General features: G+C 48.3%; 1 protein-coding gene across 1 annotated transcript in view; it reads left to right on the top strand.

The window, feature by feature from the left end:
* The window catches only part of PITPNM2 (phosphatidylinositol transfer protein membrane associated 2), a 154115-nt gene that overhangs the window by 117848 nt on the left and 15417 nt on the right, over positions 1-20850 (top strand). The window contains 10 exon segments of the mRNA XM_087705541.1: positions 1673-1862; positions 2718-2837; positions 4686-4900; positions 8436-8611; positions 9430-9600; positions 11315-11464; positions 15204-15371; positions 17273-17482; positions 19278-19426; positions 20275-20391. Coding sequence (XP_087561667.1) covers positions 1673-1862; positions 2718-2837; positions 4686-4900; positions 8436-8611; positions 9430-9600; positions 11315-11464; positions 15204-15371; positions 17273-17482; positions 19278-19426; positions 20275-20391 — 1666 coding nt within the window.

Genomic DNA, 20850 nt, shown 5'->3' with positions numbered 1-20850 from the left:
TAGTCTCTATAACTGTACAGTCTGTAATTATACCTCTCTTTTTCTATTGTTGTAGGTGTCTCTTCCAGTTCTTAATTTTTATTTTCTTGGGGGTGGTATTTCCGCAGACGCAAAAAACAGTTGGATATCATTTCTTTTTTTTTTTTTTATTACACAGACAACACATACAGACAACAATAAAAACAGCATCATCACATACAGCCTGTCGTTTGGTTACAGGTGTTTTAACATCCATATTCTCGAATAACATTTACCATCACAGATTTTCCATCTAGTATAACTAAATACCTCACTTTCATTGTACAGCATATGTTCAATTACGATTAGTATTATTTTTTCCCCCAATAAATCATAGTTCCCTTACATTCTTGATTATCTATTTGGTAACAGTATACCTTTATATAATCCCCATGTGAAAGAAAAGATTTTTTTTTACCAACCATTTATATTTATATATCACTATTTTCCATTATACATAATTCCACCAATCAACTATCAGGTATGCTGATAGTTCATTGTTATCCTTGTCCCTCATACCTTCAAACAGAAATCTTATTCCTTCATTTTTCAACAAAATATTCTAAATAGTCGCTACATATATATACCAATTTTTAATTATCATTGGATATCATTTCTTGTTCCCTTCCCTTCTCAAATCTATCCTGATTATGCTTGTTTTTCTCCTTTGTATCTTACTTTTGAATATATACATATACATATACATATACACATACATATAGACACACACATATATATGTGTATATGTGTGTGTGTGTGTGTGTGTGTTGCAATTGTGCTGATAAATAAATAAAGGGAGACTAGTATAGATCTATTTCAAGCTATTTAGCTCTCATCAGCTAGCCATACCCTTACTGGGATTCGAACCTGGGCTGTATTACATATTAGGCAGATGTGTTAACCACTAAGCCACAGGCTCTCCTCCGCTATCAGCTGAGCCAGAGAGAAAGGTATATATATTTAAAGTCACAACCCCTGGTGTGCCCAAATATGGGAGGAAGTTCACTGCTTCCATTCTCTGTTCATCGGCTTGTCACAAGAGTCCATCACGACAGAAACCCAATATTTTTACTGTTGCCTTTGTTACATTTGTGTTGTATTTGTGCTGATGAATAAATAAAGGGAGACTAGTATAGATCTATTTCAAGCTATTTAGCTATCATCAGCTAGCCATACCCTTACTGGGATTCGAACCTGGGCTGTATTACATATTAAGCCAAGGTGGCGCAGTGGTTAAAATGCAGCACTGCAGGCTACTGCTAGATCAGCAGTTCAGCGGTTCAAATCTCACCGGCTCAGGGTTGACTCAGCCTTCCATCCTTCCGAGGTGGGTAAAATGAGGACCCAGATTGTTGGGGGCAATATGCTGACTCTCTGTAAACCGCTTAGAGAGGGCTGAAAGCCCTATGAAGCGGTATACAAGTCTACTGCTATTGCTATTGCTATAAGCAGTTGTGTTAACCACTAAGCCACAGTATGCCTCTTCCCATATTTGGGCATTCCAGAGATTGTGACACTAAATAAATAAATACATACATACATACATACATACATACATACATACATACATACATAGTTATTTTCTTCCCTATTTCCCTGCTTTTCCTAGAAGAGCTTTGATTGACATTCCTCCTCCTCCTCCTCCTCTCTGTAGCCTCAGTCCATACAGCTATGACGAAGGCTGCCTCTGCAGTAGCCAGGACCACATCCCGCTCGCCGCGCTTCCCCTCCTCGCCACCTCCTCCACGCAGTACCAAGAGGCGGTGGCCACCGTCATCCTGAGAGCCAACCAGGTGTACAGCGACTTCATCAAGTCCCAGGAAGGTGCCTCCTTCAACGGCCAGGTGAGCAGCGGTTGACCTCCATCCTCAGTACTAAGTCCGCCGACTTCTTAAATAAATCCCGGTTATTGAAAGGAGATTGAATCCGCCAGGATCTGGATTGCCCTTGAAATAGTCTTTGGCATTGGCTCTCGGATCAGGGAGGTCAACTTGGATTAAATTGCGGTTGTGGCTTCTTGCTTTCCCCCTGTTCTGACCAAGGTTTCCCGAGAGCCTGAAGCAGACTCCTTGTCCCGACAAAAAAAAAAAAAAACCTTTTATTACTACTGCTATTAATTTGCCGTGAATTCTGCTCCTTCGCATCCAGCAAAGTCTTTCAAGGGAGGATTTACGGTCACAGACCTTATCTGGCTTGGAGAGCTGCCAGGCCGATCTCTGGAGAACTTGGCAAGGAGTCTCGGAGACTCACAAACCAATGAAGCGAACTAATGGTCTCCTGCAAACTCCACTCCCCTGTCGCTCCTCTTTTATTCCCTCTGGGAGGGGCCATTCACCATCCACCTGTGGCCTGACTCCCAAGTCGACCCCTGTTCTTTAGCTCTTCCCTTCATCCGGCAACTCTACGCATGCACACACTGGGAAGAGGCTCCAGCTGTTCTTCTGCCTCACTGAGGTCTGACTCCGAAGGCAGCTGATAACTGTCATACGTCCCTGGCCCCCTCTCTGCCTCCGACACAGAGCCCTCCTCCGAGCCTTCCCCAGACTCCAGGACTGGCCCAGGTTCCTCCCCAACCCTCCCCACTGTCTGACTCTGCTGCCAGCTCCGCTGGTGGGCCACAACTCATTCTCTGCTTTCGGTTGGGAACTTGAGTTGGTGTCCCTCAAAAAGTAACCGGGTGGGGGTTTTGTTTCCCTCAGGTGTGCCTGATCGGGGACTGCGTGGGGGGGATCCTGGCCTTTGATGCACTTTGTTCCAGCAACCAGACCATACTAGAGAGTCAGAACAGTAGCCGGCGGGGGAGCGTCATCAGCGTGCAGGTAAGCAAGTCAATCTCTCGAGCTGGTTTTGGACGGAAAGGAAATCGAACCAGGTTGGCGCAGAATCCGGGATCCTCAGAACTCCAGTGGGGGATCCCAGGGCCGACGTGAACATGGCTGCTGAATTATGACCTCCATGAGCCCTTCTGCCCTCTGTCCTCCTGGACACGCGGCTTAGTTTAGAAGAACACCTGACAGCCGTGACCAGGGGGGGCCTTTGACCAGGTTCGCCTGATACGTCAGTTGCGCCCCTTCCTGGATCGGGATGCTCTGTGCACAGTCACTCACGCCCTCGTCCTTTCTCGCTCTCTACATGGGGCTGCCCTTGAAGACTGCCCGGAGGCTTCAATTGGTCCAGAATGCAGCTGCGCGGGTTATCATGGGGGCACCTAGGTGCCCCCATGTTACACCCCTTTTAGGCGGCCTGCACTGGTTGCCGGTTGTCTTCCGGGTGCGATTCAAGGTACTAATTATGACCTTTAAAGCGCTCCATGGCTTAGGCCCAGGGTACCTGCGAGACCACCTACTGCCACCGGTAGCCTCCCACCGTCCAGTGCGATCCCACAGAGTCGGCCTCCTCAGGGTGCCGTCGGCCAGACAGTGTCGGCTAGAGACCCCCAGGGGGAGAGCCTTCTCCGTGGGGAGCGCCTTCCCTCCGGAATGAGCTGCCCCCGGAACTTTGCATAATGCCCGACCTCCGGTCCTTCCGATGTGCCCTAAAAAGTTGGCTTTTCCAGAAAGCCAGCCTGGCCTGAACAAAATAAAATAAATGATTGATTACTGTTAATTTTAATTTGAATTTTTTTTAAAAAAAAAAAAATGTCACTGTCAATTTTAATTGGGTTTGGGATATTCTATTTAAATTTTTTTAAAACGTTTGTATTATGTGTTTCTTTTAATAAAGAGCCGAGGTGGCGCAGTGGTTAAATGCAGCACTGCAGGCTACTTCAGCTGACTGCAGTTCTGCAGTTCGGCTGTTCAAATCTCACCGGCTCAGGGTTGACTCAGCCTTCCATCCTTCCGAGGTGGGTAAAATGAGGACCCGGATTGTTGTTGGGGGCAATATGCTGACTCTGTAAAACCGCTTAGAGAGGGCTGAAAGCCCTATGAAGCGGTATATAAGTCTAACTGCTATTGCTATTGCTATTGCTATTGCTATCTATCTATCTATCTATCTATCTATCTATCTATCTATCTATCTATCTATCTATCATCTATCTATCTATCTATCTATCTATCTATCATCTATCTATCATCTATCATTAATTTTATCTATCAATAGTTCTATCTACCTATCATTAGCTATATCTATATCTCTCATTAGCTCTATTTATCTATCTACAGTACATCTCTCTCTCTCCCTATATCTATCTATCTATCTATCTATCTATCTATCTATCTATCTATCTATCTATCTATCTATCTCTATCTATCTATCTATCTATCTATCTATCTATCTATCTATCTATCTATCATTAGTTCTATTAGTTCTATCTATCTATCCGAGGTGGCGCAGTGGTTAAATGCAGCACTGCAGGCTACTTCAGCTGACTGCAGTTCAGCAGTTCGGCTGTTCAAATCCCACTAGGCTCAGGGTTGACTCAGCCTTCCATCCTTCCGAGGTGGGTAAAATGAGGACCCGGATTGTTGTTTGGGGGCAATATGCTGACTCTGTAAACCGCTTAGAGAGGGCTGAAAGCCCTATGAAGCGGTGTATAAGTCTAACTGCTATTGCTATTAATGTTGTATGCCGCCCTGAGTCCTTGGGAGAAGGGCGGCATATAAATCTAATAAACCTAAACCTTTCTGGGGAGTCTGATGACCTGGCCTGTGTCCTTCCCATTCCAGGACACGGACCTCCTGTCTCCCGGCATCCTGGTCAACAACAGCTACTGCTCGGAAAGCTGCGGGCTGGAAGGCAGCCAGTACCTCAGCCGGAGCACGGCGGACCTTCCGCGAAGCAACGAGGAGGAGCCCACGAAGCAGCAGCTGCTGCGGAAAAGGAGCGATTCGTCCACCTTCGAGCTGGACACCCTGAAGCAGCACCAGGCGTTCCTATCCAGGTAGCTTTTGCGGAGACGGGAGAGTTTGCTCGGGGCGGGCGCCATTTTGTTTTCCCTCTTGGAGTAGCAACAGAAGAGAGGGTTTGTAGCTTGGGGTTGGACTGAGGGGGTCCTGGGTGCTCTCCGAGCTGGGTGGTTTTCTTGCAGGCGTCTCATGACCCAACTAGGGAACGTCATCAGTGCTAGAAGGGAGTGGAGATTGCAGAGAGGAGGGAGGAGGAGAAAGAGGAGAAGAAGGGAAGAGGAGGAGGAGGAGGAGGAGGAGGAGGAGGAGGAGGAGGAGGAGGAGGAGGATTGTGGCGTCCTTGGTGATCTCTGAGCTGGATGGTTTTCTTGCAGATATTTTATCACTCAACTAAGTAACATCATCAGTGCTAGAAGGGAGTGAAGATCGCAGTGAGGTGGAGGAGGAGAAAGAGGAGAAGAAGGGAGGAGGAGGAGGAGGAGGAGGAGGAGGAGGATGGCATCCTTGGTGATCTCTGAGCTGGGTGGTTTTCTTGCAGATATTTCATCACCCAACTAGGGAACATCATCAGTACTAGAAGGAAGTGGAGATTGCAGGGAGGAGGAGGAGGAGAAAGAGGAGAAGAAGGGAAGAGGAGGAGGATTGTGGCGTCCTTGGTGCTCTCTGAGCTGGGTGGTTTTCTTGCCAACGTCTCATGACCCAACTAGGGAACATCATCAGTGCTAGAAGGGAGTGGAGATTGCAGAGAGGAGGAGGAGGAGGAGAAAGAGGAGAAGAAGGGAGGAGGAGAGGAGCAGGAAAAAGGAAGTGAAGGAGGACTGTGGGTCTTTGGTGCTCTCTGAGCTTGGTAGTTTTCTTGCCGACGTCTCATGACCCAACTAAGTAACATCATCAGTGCTAGAAGGAAGTGGAGATTGCAGAGAGGAGGAAGAGGACTGTGGGGTCCTTGGTGCTCTCTGAGTTTGCTTGTTTTCTTGCAGGCATCTCATGACCCCACTAGGGAACATCATCAGTGCTAAAAGAGAGTGGAGATTGCAGAGAGGAAGAGGAGGAGGAGGAGGAGGAGGAGGAGAAAGAGGAGGAGGAGGGAGGAGGAAGAAAGAGGAAGAGGAAGTTGACTGTGGGGTCCTTGGTGCTCTCTGAGCTTGGCATTTTTCTTTCCGACCTTTCACGACCCATCTAGGGAACATCATCAGCGCTAGGATGTCTGCCAGGGAACCAGTAAAACCAGAGAGCACCACAGACCTCACGGTTTTCTTGTGGGGGAGGGGGCAGCCCCCCTCCCCTAATATTATCCCAGCAAGATCAACCCTGTGAGGACGCAGGCCACGTTGAGATAAGGGAGGGACTGGCTCCAATCGCCGAGCCAGCTCTGTGGGTTTCCTTGGGGTCCTCCAAACTTGATCGATGGACCCTCCACTCCCCGCTTGAAACGAGCTGCCCGCGGACTTGGGAGATTGCCCCAAGGTGATGAGGAGACCTGTTTGGTCAGCCAGTCCGCCGTCAATTTTATTTAGCGTGTTTTCCCGTCGGTAGGTAGGGAGATTCTCTCGGTGTCATCCGGAGGATTTATTGGATTCAGCAGGTATTGTTTTACTCCTTGCCCTAAATAACATGGAGGGCTGTTGACGTCCTCCAGCCTCACGGGAGGAGAGAAAGGAAAATTAAAGCTCGCTTCTTCGCTTTGAAAGTCCCTCCTGGTGATTCATGGCCTCCCCAGCCTTATAGATCACCCGGCAAAGAATGCTGGATGGTGGAAATTGTAGTTATTGAAGACTGCCTGTGGTTCTCATAGACATTTCCCTGGTATTCCCTGCGGGAAAAGCGCATGTCTCGTCAACCGAAGCATGATGGATATACCGTATTTTTCGGAATATAAGACGCACCTTCCCCCCCAAAAAAGAGGGTGGAAATTTAGGTGCATCTTAGCCACTGAATGTAGCCCCCCCCCCCCCATCCACTGTCCCACACCCTTTGGCCTCTGCTTCCCAGCAATTGACGACCTTGCAGCCAATGGTGAAAATGGGGGTCACCGACAAATGCGCGCTCGACAAAAGCGCGCCGACGAAACCGCGGTGAGAAAACCGCGAGTTTGAAATTGCGCCGACGAATGAGCGCAGAAGCGCACCGACAACAGCACGCCGACAAAAGTACGCTCTAAACCTAACCCTAAACCTAACCCTAAACCTAACCCTGAACCTAACCCTAACCCTAACCCTAACCCTAACCCTGAACCTAACCCTGAACCTAACCCTGAACCTAACCCTGAACCTAACCCTAACCCTAACCCAAACCCTGAACCTAACCCTGAACCTAACCCTAAACCTAACCCTGAACCTAACCCTGAACCTAACCATGAACCTAACCCTAAACCTAACCCTAACCCTAACCCTAACCCTGAACCTAACCCTGAACCTAACCCTAAACCTAACCCTGAACCTAACCCTGAACCTAACCCTAAACCTAACCCTAAACCTAACCCTAAACCTAACCCTAACCCTGAACCTAACCCTGAACCTAACCCTAAACCTAACCCTAAACCTAACCCTAACCCTAACCCTAAACCTAAACCTAACCCTGAACCTAACCCTGAACCTAACCCTGAACCTAACCCTGAACCTAACCCTAAACCTAACCCTAAACCTAACCCTAACCCTGAACCTAACCCTGAACCTAACCCTGAACCTAACCCTAACCCTTAATCCTTATCACGCTTCTGTCGGCGCTCTTTTGTCGGCGTGCCTTTGTGGGCGCGCTGTCAACGTCGCGGTTTTATCGCTGTGGTTTTGTCGCCGCGCTGTTGTCGGGCGGGCATTTGTCAGCTCACGGGAAAATGGGGCTTGCGGAGGCTGCGATAGGCTATAGCCGTCCCTGCAGCCTGAAACAGCTGATGATCGGGAAGCCCCTGCTGAAATTGAAAGTGAAACTTGCTCTTTGCTGCAGCGGCAAATTGCTGGGAGGCAGAGACAGATTTTTTTTTCCTTGTGCTAATCAGGCTGTTTGTTGTTTGCTGCAAGGAGGCAAGTCAATAACTATAAACTAGAATGTTCAAATTATTAGACTTTGTTAAGCTATTTAGAACAATAATAAAGCAGTCTTTAAAAAATAAGACTGCTTTATTATTGTTCTAGGTAGCTTAACAAACGGAAGAAGGCGGGGCTTAGCAGTGAGAAGACGGACTTTCAGGCAGCTCCTGAAAGGGACCATCTAACCGGGTCATTTGGACGGTTCTTTTTGGACCTAAGCTGTCCCGAAGAGACAGTGAAAGGTAGAGGGAAATCCAATGGTCCCAGCGACGTTCGCAAGGTCTCTGGGGACCCAGAACCCCCTCTTTGCCAGTGATTTCCAGATCAGCCACAAGGCTGTTGAAACTGCGGAAGCCTAGAGAGAGAGTGGATAAGAACACGTCGTTTGGTGTGAGTTTTAAATCAATTTTAACAGCATCTGGGCAAATATAGTCTGAAATGTAACACTACAAACAGTGTATATCGTCTGTTTGCTGTTTGTTGCAAGGAGGCATCCTGACATACTTTTGTTCCTGACGTTCCTTCTTTTCTCCCTCGTCTCTAGTTTACATTCTAGTGCTCTGAAGAACTTTCCGGGATCGCGGCGATCCAGTAGCTCCACTCAATTGGACGGTGGGAATCTTGGAAAGTTTGAGTTTGAGATCACCGACTTCTTCCTCTTTGGCTGTCCGCTGGGGCTGGTCCTCGCCTTACGAAAAACCATCATACCAACTCTTGACAGTAGGTTCCCGGGTGGGGGAAGGTTGAAGCCACCACTTCCTTTTCACAGGTTTTACGAGGAGAGATGCCAATGCTGGAATTAGTCCCGAGGCCAAATCTCAGCATCTTTTAAGAGTTTAATTTACTGCAACTTGCCTCCTTGCAGTAAACAGCAAACACCCGGTTTAGTTTCAGTTTCATTTTCTGCATAGCCTGATTAGCACAAGCAGCTGATTGTCAGGCCGCCTCACAATCAGCTGTTTCAGGGTGCAGGGGTTGCCATAATCTATTGCCGCCTCCGCGTGCCCCATTTTTCGCCTCCGTATCCCGTTTTCAGCCTCTGCGCACCCCATTTTTGGTCCCCATGCGCTCCGTTTTCCACCGGTTCCGGGTAGAAGGGATCAAAATGGGTGGAAAATGGGGTGCACAGAGACCAAAAACAGGGTAAAATGGGATGCCGAAAATGGGGCCCATGGAAGCGGCAATAGGCTATGGCAAGGATGGAGGCAGATCCCACCGACAATCAGTTGCTTGTGCTAATCAGGCTGTGCTGAAGCTGAAACTGAAACAGGCTGCTTGCTGTTTGCTGCAAGGAGGCAAATTGCTGGGAGGCAGAGGCCAAAGGGTGGGAGGGGCTACATTCGGTGTATAAGATGCACCCAAATTTTCACCCTCTTTTAGTGGGGGAGAAGTGCATCTTATACTCCGAAAAATATGGTAGTATCTGGAAGAACTTTCGAGCCCATGAAAAGAGTTGCCCACGAGATAGCAGAGCCGTGGATTATGGTTTCAGTATCCTGCCCTCTTGGCCAACTCTTTCTCTTCTCTCCATGGCTTAGTCTTCCAGTTGAGACCAGCCTGCCAACAGGTCTACAACCTCTTCCATCCGGCTGATCCTTCGGCCTCTCGCTTGGAGCCTCTTCTAGAGAAGAATTTCCACATTTTACCTCCCTTCAACATCCCACGTTACCAGCGATTTCCTCTTGGGGATGGCAATTCAGCCCTTCTGGGTAAGTTCATCCCCACCCCTACCCCCCATGTTTCTATCTTATTAAGCGGGCAGGCGACGGGGTGAGCGGCCCCTGCTTTAAATCCCTGAAGTGTCTCTTGCCAACGAGGAGAAGTTGAGACACGGTCAAGATGTTCCTCAGGAATCTTGAGGTCCACGTGTCGCCTTCTGGCCTGGGGAAGCGGTGATTTCCAGATTTCCTTAAGTCCCCGGTGAAGTTGGAGATTTGGAGACAATCAGCCGAATTGGCCGAGCGAAGACTCTTTGGTTGACGAGATAACGCCAGGCCCAGTTTCTGAGGGACGCAAGCAGTGGCGTTTTTCCTAGGGTTTTAATCCTCGTAGAGTCACCCGTGTCTCCAGCTGTCACAGATCCTTTCTTTCATGGGAAGGACACGCTATTCTGAGTCAGCCGTCAGGAATTAATTGCTGTCAAGCTTTCTGTCCCAAGGGGAAGCTCTGTGGGAGTTGCTTTTGAAATGATTCTCCAGCACAGTGGTGAGCAAATATTGAATCTTGGGCTAACAAGCAAATACAGCTGTCTTGATGAACAGGGATGGGAGGGAAGTTAGCTTTCTCCCCAGGGAAGCTCCAGGAGATAGATTTTAAAATCTTTGCTCTTAGCTAAAATCCACTTGCTGTCTGCTCGAGACTCCTTTAAGATCTAACCTGATAATTAGGTCCAACCTCTGAAAGATAGGAGCAGCGGTGGGCTTCAAAAATTTCACCGACGGGTTCTCTGCTCGGTTGCTGGGTGGGCATGGCCTAGTCGGCCTCTCGCACCACGTTCGAGGGGACGACGGCATTTTTGCTTCCCTTGGGTTCCAGAGGCCTTCCGGGAGGCTGTTTTTCCCCCCTCCCTGAGCTTCCGTGCACGCCCTGCACTTATCTCGCATCGAAAACGGACAGCATGGAGGCTCCCGGGAGGGTTGTGGTGGGCGCGGCCAGCCAAGGGTGGGATTTTGAGATTCTCGCGAACCTGGGCGAACCCGTAGCACCCCACTCTTGGATGGGTGGGAATTCAACTGAAATGTTCATATCTTGGACTTCAGCAAAACGTGGATTGATGGGTGGGAACTCAACCGAGATATCCCTACCTTCATTTAAAAAATGTACCCACCACAAAAGGAAGCCTTCTTCATAATCCTGAATCCTGGTTTGATGCCCCCGGGCCCATGTGACCATGAGCTGCCCTTCCCCCACTTCTGCTTTTGGGTCCAGGACAATGTGATTTAGGAGAGGTCCTATGTTTTGGATGATGGATCACCACTGAAGAGATATAAACGGTGGATTGACTTCCACGGGGAGAACAAGTAAGGTGGACAAAGACGGATGGAACTTGATTCCATCCAGACTTCCCCTGTTCCTAAAAAAATAATAATAATAACAACTCCTCCACATTGTTTTCTCCACTGGACTTCCAAGTCTGGATGTGAACCTCGCCACCACAGGTGGTTATGGCCCACCATCTGCTTTTCTGCAGTTGCCTCTTGGCTTTTAGGCCACCAACCTTTCATAACTGCTCAGGGCTCGCCGTGGTCTACCCCGAAGCTTTGTTTCCAGCATCAAAAGTCTGATAGAAGATGGTTTGGACGTTGGTTGTAAGTGTCTTGTTCCAGTGTTTGTGTGGGCCACACATCTCGTTGTCTTCTTGGTTTTTTTTAGTTTATTTATTTCCTTGGTGCCCCTCTTTGTTCTCTTCCCCGTCTGTTCTAGTGGAAACGGTCCAGAACAATCCTGCCCTCCTCGTTGAAAGCAACTTTACCGTTGCTCTTCAGAACCAGGACAACTTCATGGAAACCAGTATCCCCGTCCCCACCTTGAACTGGCAAGACGTTTCCAATAAAAATTCTGGATTTGCTGAGTGTGTGTGTTCTGAACCTTCCCTCGTTTGGTCTCGCAGGGTGTTTTTCCGGAGTGGTGGCTAATTGCTTGGACCTCCCATCCTGAAAGCTTTTCCAGCCTTCTTTAGAAGATAGACGCGCGCGGAGAGCGTTCCAGCTGTGCTGGAGAAAGCAGGAGAGATGGACGGGAAAAAAGGAAGCGAGGGTAGGGGAGGGAAGGAAAAATGAAGAGTGGGCGCTTGGGCATCTCCTGCTGGGTTAAAGTCACCAAGAATTTGCAAACGTTTGAGAAGGTGGAGAAGGAACTCTTGGCGTTGCGGGAGATGTAGACCTCCCAAATCATTATCCATCTTTTACCATCTTCCTCTAAAAATGAAGGTTTTGTCAGGGTTCCAAATAGCATCCAAAATTAAATCAGAGTCCAAGGCAAAGGATTCCTCAAAGTTCCAATTTATTAAGAGTGTCACGTTGGCACATCTGGGAAAACCCAAATCTGAAAGCTTCCTGGTTTTCCCACCTAATTAAAAGTTCAAGATCTTGCCCCCACACCCACAAGCCCATCCCATGATCCAATCTCCCACTGCCATGCTTGGCAGTTCCACCCACCCAGTTCCTGTCAGGTGCAGAGACAAAGGATGACCTTGGCTTCCTAGGAAGAATGTCATTATGGCTACCTATCATCTAACTCCCTACAATTCCCCCCTCCCATTTTCCCACAATAGAAAAGGCCTAGAAGAATAATAGAAAGTTTGGAAGGCCAAAGACCCCCCCCCCAAAAAAAAGAGGGCTGCAGGCCTGATAGGTTTCCCATGTCATTTCAACCATTGTTCTCAAGCTGGGCTCCTCCAGATGTGCTGAGCTACCATTCCCCCATCAGGAGCCTAACATTTTGGCTGTGTTGGTTGAGGTGACAGTAGCCCAGGGCATCTGAAAGGTGCCAGGCTTCAGGGAGAAGCCACAGCCATGCTAGAAGTCAACTTTTGGTAGTGTTTCAATGGGATGTAACTCAGCTGGATAATGTTGGTGAGCATGGGATTATAAGTTCTAGGAACGGAGTGCCACCTTCTCCAGAGGTCAAAGAAAGATCAAGTGGAGTTATTTCATTCAGTTTGGTTGATGTGGCCAGGAAAAGCCACACTTGCACCCTATTTTTTAGCAGGGGTTGGCTCCAAATCTACTTATTTTTTATTTATTTTTTTAGCCAAGGGCTGGAATTGAGAACGTTTCTTGTTCCTTTGGGAAAGCTTTCACGACTCCCCTCTTTCCCCGTCCTGCTCGCAGCTCTTCTTCCATCGCAACAGCTCTCCTGCATGGCATATCTGTGAGCTTGTGGATGGCTTGTTTTGAGTTTTAGGGTTTATTTGGGTTGCCTTGTGCTCTCTCTCTCTCTCTCTCTCTCCCTCCCCCTCTCTCTCTTGTTCATCCCCAACGAGGGGCTTCAGGAAGGATCAGAAATGCCTCCTTCCCATTCAGATTTGGAACCAACTTGTGAAGCCCCTCTAGAGCAGAGTTTCTCAACTTTGGCAACTTGAAGATGCATGGACTTCAACTCCCAGGATTCCCCAGACAGCCTATCAACCTTAAAATGTATGGACGCAGTTCCCAGAATTCCCTCACCAGCATGACAAGATGTGTGGACTTCAACTCCCAGAATTCCTTCACCAACATGACAAGATGTGTGGACTTCAACTCCCAGAATTCCCAACATGACAACCTTAAGATGTGTGGACTTCAACTCCCAGAATTCCCTCACCAGCATGATGACTTTAAGACATGTGGACTTCAACTCCCAGAATTCCCTCACCAACATGATGATCTTAAGATGTGTGGACTTCAACTCCCAGAATTCCCAACATGACGACCTTAAGATGTGTGGACTTCAACTCCCAGAATTCCCTCACCAACATGACGACCTTAAGATGTGTGGACTTCAACTCCCAGAATTCCCTCACTAGCATGACGATCTTAAGATATGTGGACTTTAACTCCCAGAATTCCCTCACCAGCATGACGACCTTAAGATGTGTGGACTTCAACTCCCAGAATTCCCTCACCAGCATGACGACCTTAAGATGTGTGGACTTCAACTCCCAGAATTCCCTCACCAGCATGACGACCTTAAGATGTGTGGACTTCAACTCCCAGAATTCCCTCACCAACATGACGACCTTAAGATGTGTGGACTTCAACTCCCAGAATTCCCTCACCAGCATGACGACCTTAAGATGTGTGGACTTCAACTCCCAGAATTCCCTCACCAGCATGACGACCTTAAGATGTGTGGACTTCAACTCCCAGAATTCCCTCACCAGCATGACAACCTTAAGATGTGTGGACTTCAACTCCCAGAATTCCCTCACCAGCATGACGACCTTAAGATGTGTGGACTTCAACTCCCAGAATTCCCTCACCAGCATGACGACCTTAAGATGTGTGGACTTCAACTCCCAGAATTCCCTCACCAGCATGACGACCTTAAGATGTGTGGACTTCAACTCCCAGAATTCCCTCACCAGCATGACGACCTTAAGATGTGTGGACTTCAACTCCCAGAATTCCCTCACTAGCATGACGATCTTAAGATATGTGGACTTTAACTCCCAGAATTCCCTCACCAACATGACAGACTTAAGACATGTGAACTTCAACTCCCAGAATTCCCTCACTAGCATGACGATCTTAAGATATGTGGACTTTAACTCCCAGAATTCCCTCACCAGCATGACAACCTTAAGATGTGTGGACTTCAACTCCCAGAATTCCCTCACCAGCATGACGACCTTAAGATGTGTGGACTTCAACTCCCAGAATTCCCTCACCAACATGACAACCTTAAGATGTGTGGACTTCAACTCCCAGAATTCCCTCACTAGCATGACGATCTTAAGATATGTGGACTTTAACTCCCAGAATTCCCTCACCAACATGACGATCTTAAGATGTGTGGACTTCAACTCCCAGAATTCCCTCACTAGCATGACGATCTTAAGATATGTGGACTTTAACTCCCAGAATTCCCTCACCAGCATGACGACCTTAAGATGTGTGGACTTCAACTCCCAGAATTCCCTCACCAACATGACAACCTTAAGATGTGTGGACTTCAACTCCCAGAATTCCCTCACTAGCATGACGATCTTAAGATATGTGGACTTTAACTCCCAGAATTCCCTCACCAACATGACAGACTTAAGACATGTGAACTTCAACTCCCAGAATTCCCTCACCAACATGACGATCTTAAGATGTGTGGACTTCAACTCCCAGAATTTCCCAATCTGCCTGGCAGCCTTAAGATATGGGGGACTTCATCTCTTCAAATTCTGGGAGTTGAAGTCCACACATCTTAAGGCCCCCAAAGTTGAGAAACTCTGCTCTCCACAAACTCTGCCTGTTTTGTGTGAGTCCTCCCAGGAATTCTTAGATGTTTCTGTTTCCTTCTAAGGAAGATTCTTTCGGCTTCTCTTCTGTTGGTTTCCATGGCTGTGGAGATCCTGGTTTGAGGCTTTCGCCGTTGTGCCCACCTATTTCCCCCCTCTCCCTTGGTGCTTCCCTACCAAAAGCTTCTTCTGTGGTTCCGAGAGCTTTGATCGGAGGTCCACCGTGGTGGCATCCCGCCTAATTTTCTATGCGTGCCTGCTTTTTTTCTTTCTGTTTCAAAACAATTTCTTGACGTATTTATGGCATCCTGGCTGTTTTTTTGTGCGTTTGTGTGTGGTTGGGTTTAATATTCTCGTTCTCCCCGGTTTTCGTCCCTGTAGCAGATGTTGTTCAGTCTCATGGTGGCGTCTTGGTGGTGGAAAACACCTCCCCGTCTGCTCCTGTTTCCGCCCCCCAGTTCAGGGCCTTCCGAAGAGCCAGTGAAGTGAGCACTGTCAGCCAGGTGTCCGGAATGACAGACAGTTACACGGCTTCCAACATAGCCAACAGTAAGTGTTTCCCCACCCCACCCCCACGGGAATGAGCCCGCCCTGCGCTTAGATCCTTCAACCACCTGCGAAGATCAGCTGATGCCTTCTGCTCCTCTTCCTCCGAAGTTCTTCCAGCCTGGGGATAAATACGGAGCTTTTCAAGCGATTGCAAAAGAAAAGAGAGGGCAGAGGAGTGGTTAGCACCCAAAAATGGATGCCGTGTCCCTCGCGGTCAAGAAACCAAACGCCTTAGAACTTTGTACTCAAGCTTGTTGACTCTTAAGATGTGTTTGGTTCAACTCTGGGAGCTCCAGACCTCTTAACAGTTGCCAAGATTGAAAAAAACACAGCCATATCGCCATAAATAAGAAGTGAAAATGTACATTTTTGTTCCCAAGTTCAGAGCGTGTCTGTCAGCGTTCCAAATAGCGTCCGAAAGTAAATCAGAGTCAAGTATTGCTCAAAGTTCCAATTTATGAAGAGAGACATGTTGGCACATTGGGGGAAACACGAATCCGAAATCTTCCCGGTTTTCCCCACCCGGTTGAAAGTTTCAGTTTCAGTTCAGTTCAGTTTCAGTTTATTGTATTTATATGCCGCTCTTTTCCCCCGAAGGGGACTCAGCCTGAGAGATGGAACACTTGGCCAATTAGTAGGAGGGAAACACACCAGCCACTCGGTCATATCTGGATTGAGTACAAGCTTGTTAAGCCCCATCCAGTCCCTAACAGCCTCGAGGCACTGGCACATCACGTCAACCGCTTCACTGAGTTGGCACGGGGCGGACAGATACAGCTGAAAGTTCAAAATGTTGCCCCCCACACCCACAAGTCCATCCCATGATCCCATCTTCCACTGCCACGCTGGCAGCTTCCACCCATCCAGTTCCGGCCAGGTGCAGAGACAAAGGATGACCTTGGCTTTCTAGAAAGAATGTTGTTATGGCTACATAGCATCTAACTCCATACAATCCCATTTTCCCATCATAGAAAAGGCATAGTAGAATAATAGAAAGTGTGGCAGGGTAAAGACCCAAAAGAAAAGATGGCTGCAGGCCTGACGGTGTCATTTCCAGCTCGCTGCACCGTTGGCCTTGAGAGTTTTTCAACTCTTGATTTCTTAACACTCCCATAATTCCTGAAAACCTCAAAGAACAAAGCTCAACCCTTGTTAAGGAGCTGTAACTTTCAAAAGTTGCATCCCTTTTCAACTTCCTGTCCTGTTACCGCCAACTAAAACCAAGATTCCCAATTCCCAACTCCGAGGTTGAAACTTTCAACTCATCCAATATACAGTTGAACGGTTCCACCACAAAACCGCGTTCGACTAAAGCGCGCTCGACGAAACCGCGTAGCTGACGTCATCACAGGGCGACAACAGCGCGGAGACAGAAGCACGCTGTAAACGCTAAACCTAAAATTAACCCCTAAACCTAACCCTAAACCTAACCCTAAACCTAACCCTTAACCTAATCCTAACTCTTAACCTAACCCTAAACCTAACCCTAACCCTAACCCTTAACCTAACCCTAAACCTAACCCTAACCCTTAACCTAACCCTAACCCTAAACCTAACCCTAAAGCTAACCCTAAACCTAACCCTTACCTTAAGTTGAATCGGCTTGCTTTCAAAGCGCTATTTAAAGCACCCTTCTTTCTCCGCGCTGGCTGTTGTCGCCCTGTTGATGATGTCAGCGACGCGCTTTAATCGGGCGCGCTTTAGTCGAGCGCGGTTTTGTCGTGCCACGCAGTTGAACGCATTCTACACCCCCAATGCGTTATTAGGAGGTCAAAAATCTCTATATATATATATATTTGGCATGGTTCCCCGTGTGTTTTAACGAAAGCGTGTGTTTTATTTTTGTGTTGTCGTCTCTCCGTCTCTCTCTCTCTCTCTTTCGAAAATGTGATTCTTTTTAGAGAAAAAACACCACCTCAACCACTCTAGAGGGTTTAGCCTCCTGGCCCTCCTAGCACTGCCCCACAAACCCCACATCCAGCCCTTCCCCCAGAGGACTGGGGGGCTCAAGGCCAAAAGTCCCCCGAATCTATTAGGACGAAGGTTTGAGAGCACCCTCCGCGGGGAAACGGAGAACGTCCGTCTGATTCCAGATCTTGACGTCTACGAAGGTATTCTGGAGAGCGAGGAGAACGGGATCCAAATGGAGCAATTGCTTATCTCTTCTTTCGCTGTCTCCAGAACTCCCTTACCCACCCACCCCCAAAAAAAACCCATCTTCATGGGGAGGTCTTTCTTAAACCTTGCTCTTGCGTTTTAACAAACTACCCCTTTCTACTACTCGCTCCGGAGATTAACCGACACGCTACTAACAGCCCCGTCACAGACGAGTCAAGCTCATCCCGATTCCTCTTCACGTTCTACACTCTTACACGTGTCCTCCGATTATCTTGTCCTCTTGAGCTGTTTCTTGGGAAGGAAAGGCTGCGTCTCGACTGCCCTGGGTTGGAGGATTCCTTAAAATACTTTTGTGAGCCTGAAAAAGCAGACCACTCTGTCAATTTGACCACCGAGAGCCCGGCCAAATGTGGTCCCACTCCATATTTGAGTGTCTTCATCTAGGATCATCCCAGAGGTGGATTATTTCCCCCCCCCCTGGAATTAAGAGCAGAATTAGAAGAAGGGATTGAAGTGTCCATCAGAGTCACTTCTTGTGAAACGGAGGCTCCATAAATTTGATTTCGAAATAAATCGAGCAAAACTAGCTTGCTTTTATAAAAAAAATCTAGGAATTCTCCTTACAGGGCAGTCTTCGGCCCGTTCCTTTTAAATTCCCAAGAATGATGACACTGAATAACAGGTGGGGCGGGGAAGAGGGGGGAGTGGGCTTTCTAATCCGGACCAGTCTCTCTTTTCCTTTTGTAGCTCACATTTTGGCTCTTCCGTTGTAAGATTCAGAAATAGATTCCTCACGGTATATTCTCAAAAATCAAAGTTGCAAGGAAGGCCCATCTGGGGACTGGCCTGGGAAGTCCCCAGATTGGGGGATCCTTTCACCCAGTCTGGAAGGGCAGAAGGGTGGGCTAGAAGACCTCCAAGGTCCCTTCCATCCCTACAATTCTATGTTTCTATGAGCTTGCAGGGGGATGGACTAGAAGACCTTCAAGGGCAGAAGGGTGGGCTAGAAGACCTCCAAGGTCCCTTCCATCCCTACAATTCTATGTTTCTATGAGCTTGAACAGGGGGATAGACTAGAAGACCTCCAAGGGCAGAAGGATGGACTAGAAGATCTCCAAGGTCCCTTCCATCCCTACAATTCTGTTTCTATGTCCTTGAGCAGGGGGATAGACTAGAAGACCTCCAAGGGCAGAGGGATGGACTAGAAGACCTCCAAGGTCCCTTCTATCCCTACAATTCTATGTCCTTGAAAAGAGGGATAGACTAGAAGATCTTCAAGGGCAGAAGGATGGACTAGAAGACCTCCAAGGTCCCTTCCATCCCTACAATTCTATGTCCTTGAAAAGAGGGATAGACTAGAAGACCTCGGTCCCTTCCATCCCTGCAATTCTATGTTTCCAAGACTTTGAGCAGGGGGTGGACTAGAAGACCTCCAAGGGCCCTTCCAGCCCTAGATTCTATGAGCTTGGGCAGGATGCAGGGTGGGGAGTGGACTAGAAGAGCTCTAAGGTCCCTTCCAGCCCTACAGTTCTGTAGTTCTATGAGCGCGAGCAGGGGGGATGGACTAGAAGACCTCCAAGGTCCCTTCCAGACTGGGTGGAAGGAAGTGGGACAGCTTCTTCTGGACACTTCCATGGTCCGAGAAGAGCCGTGGTCAAACGTTTCATAGGACAGACCGGGGGAGTTTTCTGACCTTTCTCCTGGATGGTCCAAGGCCCTGGGAGTTGACCGAGATGGGAAGGTGGGGAAGGGCTTTGCGGAAACCCAACGAGATTTCTTTCTCCTCAGTTGCAGCCAAGTGGTGGGGGACCAAAAGGATTGACTATGCTCTCTACTGCCCCGATGCGCTGACCGCCTTCCCCACAGTTGCCTTACCCCACCTCTTTCACGCCAGTTACTGGGAATCCACAGACGTGGTCTCCTTCCTCCTCCGACAGGTGAGCGTCCTCCTGCCAGCATCTTTCTCATCCCTCTTCTGACGGACAGTTGTCCATCCTGGACTTAGCGTGAGGTCTGGACTCCTTGGCTGTTTGTACACCAGCCTTGTTTTGACCTCGGCTTCCCCAAAAAGCACGAAGAAGATTCCTGGTCCCGACAAAACCCCTTTTATTAAGCGAATGTGAATTCCTCCCATTCACATTCAGCAAAGGCCTGGCAAACCGTCTTTCAAAGGAGTATTTATGACCACGGACCTTATCTAGCTTGGAAAGCTGCCATGTCAATATCTTCCCAATGAGGTTCTGTGCAAGGAAAGACTCTGGGCACAGAGTCTCTTAAGATTCACGGACAGATCTTCACACTCCAGAAATGAATCTAACGACTGAATGAACGAATTGTCTCCTGTAAACTCCACTCCCCTTTTGCTCCTCTTTTATTTCCTCTGGGAGGGGCCATTCACCGTCCACCTGTGGCCTTACTCCTGAGTTGACCCCTGTTCTTTAGCTGTTCCCTTCGTCTGGCCACTCTGCGCATGCGCACACTGGGAACAGGCTCCAGCTGTTCTTCTGCCTCACGGATATCTGACTCCGAAGGTAGCTGATAACTGGCATACGGCCCTGGCCCCCTCTCTGCCTCCGACACAGAGCCCTCATCAGAGCCTTCCCCAGACTCCAGGACTGGCCCAGGTTCCTCCCCAACCCTCCTCACTCTCCGATTCTACTGCCAGCTCCGGAGACCACTGGCGGGCCACAACAGGCCTTTGTGTCTTTGTGGGTCGTGCCAAGGTGGGAGCCCGTTCATCAGACGTGGCACCTCAACGTGGGCAAACTCTTGTTTTGTCTTTCAGGTGATGCGTCACGAAAACGGCAGCGTTCTTGAAGTGGATGGAAAAGAGGTGTCCGTCTTCACGCCTTCCAAGCCCAGGGAGAAATGGATCCGTAAACGGACTCATGTGAAGCTGCGGGTGGGTTGCGTTCGTCACCCCCATGGTCAGCACCCCAAATTGGGGGGGTGGGTGGGGGGACAGTGACAAAGAAGGATGATAAAGCCCCAAATTACAACTGTGTGTTAAAAAGCTAGGCAAGACCATTAGCATTGATTCAGGGAGGAAGAGTAATAACAATAGTAACAGGCTGATCGCAGATTAATAATAATAATAATAATAATAATAATAATAATAATAATAATAATAATAATCAGATGGTCAAGATCTTGTGGGATTTCCGTATACAAACGGACAAAATACTGGCACATAATACACCAGACATCACACTGGTTGAGAAAAATAAGGTCACAATCATAGACATTGCAATACCAGGTGATAGCAGAGAAGGAACATGAAAAAATCGCAAAATACCAGGACTTAAAAATCGAAATTCAACGACTATGGCACAAACCAGCAGTGGTAATTCCAGTGGTAATT

Source organism: Thamnophis sirtalis, unplaced genomic scaffold (genome assembly GCF_051295495.1).
Source record: "Thamnophis sirtalis isolate CommonGarterSnake01/CBP01778 unplaced genomic scaffold, rThaSir2_p1.2 scaffold_2, whole genome shotgun sequence".
In the NCBI taxonomy this organism is placed as follows: domain Eukaryota; kingdom Metazoa; phylum Chordata; class Lepidosauria; order Squamata; family Natricidae; genus Thamnophis; species Thamnophis sirtalis.
Note: the sequence above shows the minus strand (reverse complement) of the source record. Positions and strands in the feature narration are given on the sequence as shown.